The sequence below is a fragment of the Embiotoca jacksoni genome, unplaced genomic scaffold (assembly GCF_022577435.1).
Source record: "Embiotoca jacksoni isolate LCO1_2020_lvr unplaced genomic scaffold, fEmbJac1.0.p SCAF_5, whole genome shotgun sequence".
NCBI lineage: Eukaryota > Metazoa > Chordata > Actinopteri > Embiotocidae > Embiotoca > Embiotoca jacksoni.
The window spans coordinates 15,197,705-15,208,457 of record NW_027185403.1 but is presented as its reverse complement, the minus strand read 5'-3'; the positions used below and the strand labels follow the sequence as shown (position 1 = coordinate 15,208,457).

The 10,753-nt window shown below is 41.1% G+C and overlaps 2 protein-coding genes across 3 annotated transcripts in view; one reads left to right on the top strand and one right to left on the bottom strand.

The window, feature by feature from the left end:
* The first annotated feature begins 1,809 nt into the window (after positions 1-1,809).
* On the top strand, positions 1,810-7,497 carry gabrp (gamma-aminobutyric acid type A receptor subunit pi). The gene is made up of 10 exons (XM_069171382.1): positions 1,810-2,058; positions 3,194-3,275; positions 3,435-3,547; positions 3,670-3,737; positions 3,824-4,041; positions 4,911-4,993; positions 5,182-5,319; positions 5,428-5,580; positions 6,376-6,569; positions 6,669-7,497. The coding sequence occupies exons 2-10, from the start codon at positions 3,223-3,225 to the stop codon at positions 6,999-7,001; spliced, it is 1,353 nt and encodes a 450-aa protein (XP_069027483.1). The 5' UTR covers positions 1,810-2,058; positions 3,194-3,222; the 3' UTR covers positions 7,002-7,497.
* afap1l1a (actin filament associated protein 1-like 1a) overlaps positions 7,490-10,753 on the bottom strand; it is a 24,663-nt gene continuing 21,399 nt past the window's right edge. For both annotated transcript variants that reach the window (XM_069171380.1, XM_069171381.1), the window contains exons 17-19: positions 9,839-10,014; positions 9,622-9,747; positions 7,490-8,888 (exon numbers count right to left, since the gene is read on the bottom strand). In XM_069171380.1, coding sequence (XP_069027481.1) covers positions 8,862-8,888; positions 9,622-9,747; positions 9,839-10,014 — 329 coding nt within the window. In that variant the 3' untranslated portion in view covers positions 7,490-8,861. The remainder of the gene's footprint in view (positions 8,889-9,621; positions 9,748-9,838; positions 10,015-10,753) is intronic.

The following is a 10,753-nucleotide window of genomic DNA, read 5'->3' as shown; positions in this document are numbered from 1 at the left end:
TGGTTGTCCAAACTCAAGACACCTTACTTTCCATGACTAGGTGAAACAAAACACTCACACCCTGTGGTGGGCTCATGGGGGTAATACAGACTTTGGTGTGATACCCGGTTGGACACGTTTAAACTTAGTTATGTGTTCATTTCTACTTAAAAACACTTTGTCTAAGTAAGAACCTATGCACAACCTACGGCTGCTGGTCCAGAAGGCTATTTGTTTGGCTGTTAGAAACCTACTAATGCCACTGGTGCTTCAGCCAGTCTCAGCCCTCATCAGCTATTGGCCCTTCTTTAAAGCCAGGACATTAGGTTTTAACTACAGCCAATACCAGACTTTTTGATGAGGTATGTGTAGTTTTTGAAAGATGTTAAAGTTAAATTGACCCAGAAAAGCAGCCATAAGGGAACATGAAACTTATAAATACGTAGTCAGAGAAGACTTAACAAGCAGAGACAGATTGAACATTTAACATTTAACATGTAAAGTAAGCTAGCTCATAAAAAAGTGAGAAAGATTGAGACACATATGAATAAATAAACAAGGAATTTCCAGGCCTGTAAGTAGTGCCAGGAGCAAACTCAACATAGGCAAATGTGAACGAGAAATGAACATGCAAACACGTAGGAGGAGGCAGTCAGCTGGATGCTGACGAACACCAATCTGTCTAACATAACTGCTGTGGCTATAATTACTCATTAGCGCCTTAACTGACAGATAAAACAGTAACATCCTCTCCTTCAGGTGCCTCACAAACGTCTCCATTTGTCTCTTTTACCGTCAGGGACTGTGTGAACTCTGATTCACGCGATTCTCAGGGTGGATGTAAATCTGATAATCTTATGTGCTCCTCGCCATCATCATTAGGAGTAAAAGACAAGTCTATTCATTCCAAACGTGCAGTCATGACAGCGTGAAATTAAGAATAAGAGAGCTTTTCAGTGTGCTCCTGAAATATCGCATATAAATAACCTTGGAGAGTAACATATCAGCTTGTTAGTGACCAGTTGGCATCATTAGTGAATTCTGGGGGAGAGCAATGTGCTGCAGCAGGTATTAAATACTTACACTGAAATCTCATAAGGTGTTGCTTGGCAGTATACCCCGAAGGTTTTCTCACACAAACTGGAGCTCCTACCAGTGGGCTCTCGGGGGTCAGGCATTATAATTGGAGATGAAGCTCAGCTACAGAGCCAGAAGAGAGCGAGGGGATCATGAAGATTTATAACACAATAGCAGTGCTAGAGATGAATGACTGACCATTTAGCACACAGCGCATTGGCATTTGGGCTGTAGCTGACTGCTGTGTTTGTAAGTCATCACTATTACATTTACCATTATCAATACCAGCAATCAGCTCAAGTGTACTTCAAGCATTAATATAAAACATGTTAACGGTGAAATTCATACATTTTTAAACAAAAAGGACATGAAGACTGGTATAAAGTATTTAACGGAAGTCAAGTCTACAAAGCTTAGAGGCAACTATTTCAGGTGAAGACACTGATGCAAGGGAACGTATTTGCAGGTGAGGACATGGAGGCGTGAAGGAATGAGATGGAGGAGAGCCGCGAAGCCCACGAGGAGGTGGCGTGTCAGTGTAAATTGATAGTGAAAGGGGGGTAGATAGAGATACGGGCCAAAATAATGTGTGTGTGTGTGTGTGTGTGTGTGTGTGTGTGTGGAGGTGGGGGTCAGTGAAACGAGATGAGCAAATGAGATGCTGAGTGGCATAAACAGAGAAGGGGGTGGGGGGGGGGATGAGGAGGAGGGGGATGGGGAGGCGGTTGCACAGAGGCTCTGTGGGGAGATGAATGTAGCTGTGCAGAGAGACGAGGGGAGTTGCACAAACAGTAAAGCAACCAGCAGTTAGCCCACACACCAAGAAGAAAATATTAGACGCAACTGTGGTTTTGTTGGTAGATGGAAGAAACACCGGGATATAATCATAAATAACAGAGGAGGGGGAACCAATCTAAGCCACTGCCAACACTTGGGATAGAGGAAGAGCAAGAGGAGAGGAGGTGGAAACAAAGGAGAGCTGAGAGGGGAGAAAACCACAAGGTGAGTGTGGCAAGACCGAAGCAGGTAAGAGAAAGGAAGAGAGCAAACTTCACAATGAGAAATTTGAATGTAAACAATGTGAAGGGATGGAGACAATTTCAGGGCAAAAAGGTGAGATGTTCTTTTGGATGTGCATACAGAAAAAAGAGAGAAAATGAAAGGGGAGGAAAACAAAGAGAGTGTTGGCAGCTATTCTGTAGTTCAACATACGGCTTAATGGGGGGGAAAAAAAGCAAGGGGAGGCTGGAAGAGGGGAAACGTGCATAACGCAGCGCAAAATAACAAATGAGACTTCAGCCTACAAGCTAAAGAGCAGCAAAGGAGAAGAAAAAATAAAAACAGATTATTATATTTGCATGAATTAGTAATAAGTGTCATGCAGAGAAACAAATACAACCTAATAACATTCTTTGGCTCTTTAACTTCCATTTTGGCTATTAGGGAATGAAAATAAATATAAATCATCATTTGGCATCACAATTCTGTGTAAATAATACACTGAATATTATATATATATTTGTTTAGTTTCTGGTAACATGCAAATGTAATGTTTGCAAAGATTGCTTTGGGAATAGCTGAATGACAAACGTATGGATGTCATATTTGGATGACACGAAGTGGCGAATACCAGACAGGGAGCCCTTGATGAGTTGGTGACAGACTTGGTCATCAGGGAGGCTTTGTGAATAAACCATGAGGCAGTGGTCACATAAATCAGCAGGTAAATGTCATACAGCAAAGAAACATGTAAATATGGAAATGCATTCTGATCTCATAAACAGTCTTCAATTGTTTCTGTGTGCATGTATGTGTGTGTTTGTATGAATGTTTGTGTGTGTTTGTGTGTCTGTGCACATGAGTGTGTGAGAGCCAAATGGAGCAGCTAATAATATATTAATGGCAGCAGGGAGACGGGATCAATACAAGTTTCCAGCGCATTTTACAAGTATCGGGACCCTGTTTTATAACATCAAAGGGTGAGAATGGCTGCTGCGCTGCAGATTTCCCCTGAGGTTTGTGATCACGTTCGGTTAGGCGCTGCCATCCTATGGTGAAAATGTGTCAGACCACACAATGTAATTGGGCAGGAGAATGACTTGTGGACAGCAGGTTTATGTGTTCTCTCTCCGAGCAGCGTTGCTGACCTCTGCCCGCTGACCCACGATGTGCGTCCTGGTGCACGTGCTACTGATCCTCTTCCTGACCTTCTTACAGGGGTGAGGGACCTGAGATTGAAAACAAATGTAGTGTTAACAACAGATATTGACATTTACATTGATTTAATGCAATTGGTTTGTTCCGTGTTCTGCACCAACACTTGTTTTCCATTTTCCATCTCCTGTAACACTTGTTTGTCATCTCTCTACTTTTATCAGTAGTTGTATGTTCCCTAGCAACCACTGGGGTGAATGGAACGGCTCTCAGCTTCAGCCAACAATTCAGAAGCTCATGAAGGGATACAACCGCTACCTCAGACCTAATTTCAATGGTACAAAGTAGCTTGAGAAGTCAATATTGAGCTTAAGTCCTCTCAAAGCAGTCTCTGCTTGTTTGTCTCTTTATTGGAAACTGACATGTTACCAAAGTGTCCTGTGTCCCTGTCTCATAAAGAGGGTCCTGTGGAAATTGGAATGAGCCTCGATATCGCCAGCATTGATGCCATCTCTGAAATCAACATGGTATGCAACTCTTCCTTCTATTTTTGTGTCAGTGGGTGAATGAGGGAGCTGATGACTGAATACAAGCCTTATCTTCTTCTTCTTAGGACTACACTGCGACCATCTTCCTCCGTCAGCGCTGGCGTGATGCCAGGCTGGTATTCCCCGGAAACGAGAGCGTGAGTGTGGACGGACGCCTGGTGTCACTGCTTTGGATCCCCGATACCTTTATCCCAGACTCCAAGCGCTCCTTCCTGCATGATGTCACAGTGGAAAACCGCCTCATACGCATCTTCAGCAATGGAACTGTTCTCTATGCCCTTCGGTAAATTTCTTTATTGAAGGGTTTTGACTTATTGATTTGACATTTACTGACCTTGTTAATGTGTCAGAAAATAATCTTTGCAAAATCTGCTGAGCTTGTTTCAGGAAACACACAAACACACAAAAGTAGAAAAGCAAACAAGCATATCTAATTTTGTTTTCATGATTACTGTCGTAATCAACCATGAACTGGCTTCAGGTTCTACTAAAAAAAAAAAAAAAAAAAAAAAAATCACTTATGTATCATCAGCCAGTCATATAACTTAAGGGCATTGAGCTACATTTCAGTATGTCTCCCTTCAAACACTTACGATTTTGTCAGTGAATATTTGCAGAGTCCCTTTTGGCCACAGAGAAAAACAAAATAAATATCTGTGCTGCTGTTTCATCTGTCATGTCACAATGCTACAGAACTTTACTGGAGCAAGTTGGCTTAACTGAGGACAGAAAGGGCAGCTTCGTGCAGGGGGCTCTGGGTATCCTTCATTCTTCCTGAGTCCACAGAGGCACTTTAATGCATGACTGTTAACAGTGTCTGATGTTATAGTGGTGATTGAATACAGCATGAGTCAGAAACCTGCCCTCATTTCTGCAGTACATCAGAACAACAGTGCCACAAGTAGTGTATAAGAAGAAGATTTTCAAATCTAAAGATTATCACAGGATCCCAATAAGTCAGCTACTTATAATTAATGCATCAGAGACTGACATATAATGCTGACACTTCAGATCTTTGTTCTCTTGACTGTTGCTCAGGGGAGGAGCGTTCTTTGTTATCAGCTCTGATTAATTGCCATGTCCCACATCAAAAGAGTTTTTTTCAGGGGAGGTTTGAGGGTTGTTCATGATCTTTCTCTGAATATTCAACAGCATCACAGCTACGATCGCCTGCAACATGGAGCTGACCAAGTACCCCATGGACAAACAGGTGTGCACCCTGCAGCTGGAGAGCTGTGAGTACTTCCTGAGCGATCCATCAACCCTCAATCAAGTGGGTAGATGGACATAAGTCATCATCATCTCATCATCACGCCCTCCATTTTCATCATCATCATCAGTGGAGTGAGTATCAAACCGAAGAGGCTATTTTATTCTGAGCAGGTCAGATTCACTGAGAGTTGATTAGTGTTTGTGTTGTTAGGGGGCTACAACATCCAGGATGTGGTCTTCTACTGGACCCGAGGGAATGATTCAGTGAAGGGTTTGAACACACTGCGGCTGGCTCAGTACAGTGTGGAGAGCTACTACACATCAGTGTCAGAGGCTGTGTACGAAACAGGTACTTCATCTCCCAGGATTCCCCTCGCACCTGGAGCACAATCATAATACAACACATTCAAAATCTTTATCTGTTTAGAAAGCTGTGTCCTTTTGTGCCTCCTCTCAGGACAATACCCCAAGCTGGTGCTGCATTTCGCCCTGAGTAGAAACGTGTTGTTCTTCATCCTGGAGACATATGTTCCCTCCATTTTGCTGGTGGTTCTCTCCTGGGTCTCCTTCTGGATCAGCCAGTCATCCGTACCAGCTCGGACATGCATTGGTCTGGACCGAATTTTGTACTTTTACTGCATGATTACGTATCTCCATTTTGGTACATTGGAGTGCATTGACTTATCATTACAGTATCATTGGGCTTATAACATTGATTCATAGTGTCTCTCTTTGATCTTATAAGTTTAAGTGGTGTTATATAACTATCATCTCATAACATTATCTGCTTGTACCATAAATTGATTTTCATCATAATTTTGTCAAAGATTTAAACTGAATATTGTATTATGCTCTAAACAGAACACTGCTCGCTTAAACATTTGTATGCCTGAAATATTCTGGACCACCATATCATTTTCTCTGAGGAAGACTTAACTCTAATAGCAAGTTGTTTTTCCATTTGAAATTGAAGCTTTACAATGTGTAACATTATGACCTATGTCAACAAATGGATGACTATGACCATAGCCACTCAATAACACCTCTTCTTTTGTCAACTGATCATCAACTGAAGCAGTCAGCTGGGAAGTGGGAGTCAAAGAAAATAACCTACATCACACCACAGACAGCAAGACATTCAAACTATCCTGGCCTCATGAAAACACAATAGCAAACGACAATACAACATTGGTGCATCACTGATTTAGCACATATTTTACCTTTACGTTCCCTGCAAAAGTCATTTATGTATGTAGTGAAAACAATTCTGAAGTCATTAAAATACTGAAACTAAAGGAATGCAAAAGCAAATTAAAAATAGTTTGGGAAGACTGAACAGCAGGGAGCAGACAAACACAAACACCTGTAAACCATTATCTTACATAAACTCTGATCTGCCCCTCAGGAGTGACAACAGTCCTCACAATGACCACTCTGATGATGGGTGCCCGCACTTCCCTGCCCAATGCCAACTGTTTCATAAAGGCCATAGATGTTTACTTGGGCATCTGTTTCACTTTCATTTTTGGGGCTCTGCTGGAATATGCCTGCGCTCATTTTTGCACCATGCAGCACCAGACATTAGAGGACCTACACAGGGTGAGCAGCATGCTTACATTTAAACGAGATGAAGAAGGCACATTTCCGTGTTCATGAAAACATTTCAAGCATCAACACATCTGTTTATCTATCCATCAGGAACTTCTGAGGGAGTGCAGTGAGTCTAATGGAAACGGCTCAATCCCCGTTGTCCGCTCCAGCCAACCAAACCAGTCCGTGGAGATCGGCTCCACTGCAGAGGAGCCCACGGAGCAGGCAGTGAACAGGGACACGAAGAACCATGCTGGATCAAAGGAGAAGCTGCCAAATCAGGGCTGTGGTTTGTCATCTGTGAAGAATGCATCACGAAGGGTGGCAGCCGTCTTCAATGTGGAAAATCCCCACAATATTGATCGCCATGCCCGCACTGTTTTCCCCACGGCGTTCCTGTTTGTCAATATCCTATACTGGCTTTACTATCTCTTTTTCTGAGGGCTGCCGCCAAGCTGCTGAATAGTTCATTTCTCCATCCTGAAGCTGCTCTATAACCGTCACCACACCCGGGATCCGAACTCTTGTGATGCAGCCGTTTTGTACCACACCTACAAAACCTTTTTAGGGCTACATATTGCTGAAAATCAGTTGGTTGGGACTGCAAACTGGAAATTCTTCTTTGTAATACGCTGTGCATTGAAATATACTATTGGTCATGTATGTATGGATGGCTCCATTATATTAGCATGCAAGCGTGGTGATACAAAGTAGCTGTTATCTATTGACAAACCCATACATCAAATGAGGATGAGATAATTTGCTATAAACAACAGGCTGCCTGAACTGCACCACACTATACGGTGCAGCATTAAATTGCCTTCATGAAATGACTGATTTAAATGTTTTTTTTTCCTTCTCTTTGGCTCTAATGCATCGTTTGTATGAGATGTACTTCACAGCATATCATTGTGAAATTAAAAGAATACATCAGTGACTGGCGTTTGTGCATTTTAATGGGAGGAAATTCAGTGTGTGTGTATAGCAAATGATTATAGATTGTTTCCTTGGAAAATAAGACACACAATTTATTATTTCCTTATCTAGGTAAGAAGACAGTAAAGTGCAAAAGTCGACCACAGGTTCAGAAGAGAAGGAGTTAAAATAACATACTTCCTCACTGGGAAAAGATTGACTTGTATCACTTAATAGCACCACTTTGTTATTAACTCATTTATCTATAACATGAGTTTCCAACTCTATTTGACTGTATGCCAAAGAGGTCAAGTTGACACAGGCTTTTGTTCTGACCAAATAATTCGGCAGGTTGAATCACTTAGTAAAATAGTTTCAACCTAATCTAATAAGTGCAGTCATAAAATAAAACACAGAACGCTCCATGGCACACAGCTGAATACATCAGGTAGAGTCATACGCAAAAGTTTTAGGCACTTGAAATACTTTTTATCCATCACGCAATGCCATCAGGCAGCATCTGATTGGTCCCAAACACAGCCACAGTCATTAAAAACCAGCAGCAGGAAGAAGAGGGAGTGCAGCAACAGATGGTATGATCTCATTAACACGGAGTCCGTCTACATGGAGATGCAGAAGTGACTGAGACAGCTGAAATCCACAGAGGAACTGACAACCTGCCTGATAAGTAAAAATCTAGTTTTCTTTCTGTTTGTGTGCACTTTGCATGAAGTTGACGGATAGATAAAAAGTATTTATCTGGAAAACTATTTAAGTGCCTAAAACTTCTGCAGTCTTTTATGTCTTATGAAGATGATGAGAAATGAAACGTTGCACAGTATAAAAGTATAAAAAAAAACATACAAAACAGTAGTCTTGGCTCACTATGTACAAGCAGAAAAAAAAAGTCATAAAAAAGGCACTTTGTGGCTTACATCGCGTTTCATTCTCTATTATTTAAACACATCACATTACTTAGGTTGTCTTTTCCCACATCACACTAACAGTGGTGCCAACACAATGTGTGCTTTTTTAACACTCCTTTTTATGCACTCGCTGTGCTTTCAAAACACTCTTCTTGTCTTTCTTTCATAAACTTTACTTTCTTGCTTCCATATTTCAGACTGTGTCACTCAATTTACAGTGAAAAAGTTGAATACAGAGTGAACAGTCCTTGTAATCCAAGTGGTCCGAGAGTAAATATTCAGTGAGTTGTACCTCCATCTAGTGGCTGATTTATTTCATTACAGTTTATGTACTATTTCCTCTTAGTCTAAAATGAAACAAGTGTAGTGTTTGGGATGTTGATGGCAGACTATCATTAGTGAGAGTGAAGGTCAAAAAAGTCACATCCTTATATCTCCCGTTCTTACCATGAAACTCCTCTTAGGTTCCTTTCTTTGACTCCCATTCCTGTAGAAACAGACAGTCAGGCAGGCGTTTCAGTGACAATGTGAAAAATGAATTTCAAGTAATTGTTCAGAAATGTACATACATAGAATAAAAAACATAAACATCCCTGCCTATAGATGTTTGCACGGATAGTAGTGCTAGGCAATATCATTGAAACATAATTATCTTAATCATCACGTTAGTCAATACTTAAAATATGAACCATGTCAAGAAATGTTCTCATTGCTTTCCATCTCAGCCATTTGCAGAATTGTTCCATGCGTGTTCATTTGTTCTCAAAATCCAAAACACAATGCTGCTATCTCCATCCACACATCATCTATTACATCTATGCCTAAGTGCTTAAGTTCTAAGTTCAAACCCAGAGCCCTCTTGCTGTGAGGCGACAGTGCTAACCACTGCACCACCGTGCTGCCAAAGCTACTACCTTCTCCATACTGGTTTCTTTCAATCTGTACATCGCAGTACATCAACATCTGGGTGACAGTGCATACAAATGCAGTACAGTCTTTGTGAAGAAATACCAGTCTATGTATTAGGCTTTTCATTTGCTGCAATTGTCCAAAATGACTGCACCATCATACAAAGACTTTCTGTTTATGTTTGAACTGTGACACCCCATTAGATGCTGGCACATGCTGCTGTTACTCAATGTGAGTGGAGACCGACAGGAAAATCTGTCCACAGTGACAGGCAGAGGAAGTGTTCAGGGGATAAATTTGATCAGCGTTACCTTTGCTTTCTGCATGACAGTCCCAGCAGAGGACGCATAAACAGATGGAGGTCTACGACGCATCTCTGAGGCGCAGTTTACAGGTAAAGACTCACTGTAGATATTCTGGATCTTTTTGCTGGATGCCTACACAAAAATATTTTTTAATAAAGACGGAAATAAAAAATGGGTGTGTGCAAAAAGATACCCGTCTTTCCACATCAAGCTACAAATATACCTTAGCAGGTGGTTTAGCCTCCACTGGTGCGCCCAGCGCTCCACCTGCCAGACTCTTCTTGAGGTTTTCTTTGACCCGAGTCATTCGCAGTTCCAGGTCCACCCTCTCTGCCTCTTTAGCCCAACAGGCTTCCTCCAGCTGGGCCACACGCTTATTCAGGAAGGGCTTCCTCTTGTCTGCTCCACAGAAACACAATGACGCATAAACACAATAAGATGCATGATTACAAACACACATTTGTACCTTTATGTCGTCCTTTAGATGTTGTTAGCCTCCAAATTCAGGATGGCTTTCAGAATAAAGTACACTTACTCACATGTTAGGCTTATTCTTGGTAGAATTATGGGATATCACTTTAAATAATGAATATTTCAGAAGTAAATTCTGTTTTTACAGCATTGCATCTATTTGGCACCTAGTGATGTTTTTTTTTCCGACCAACTCTTTACAATTATTACAGAGCTAAACTTTATAAAATATAAAACCTGATTAAAGATACAACTATGCAAAGTAAACGAAAGGATTTAAATGCTACCTTTAGGTTAATACCGTTTAATTAAATGATATTACCTCAAGGTTAATACCATTTTAATTGCATTAAAAATTACATTTTTAGTATGGATTTTAATCTGAAATGGACTATGTGTAGAGACAGGGATACTACTGCTTCAATTCTAAATGAATGCTACTCGACTGCTGGCTAAATACTAAGTGGAACTAGAGGAAATTAGTTCATTAGACATAGAAAACATTTTCATAAACATGTTGTTAGTTTTAATAATAATACCAATGAAAAGTTGTATTTATCCCGACAGGGGAGTTGTAGTTTCTCATGGCCCTCCAATCATGGAGGTCAGACTGCAGGGTCAGATAAAGAGCAGGGATACAGTATGTACACTAGATATGAGTCATCTT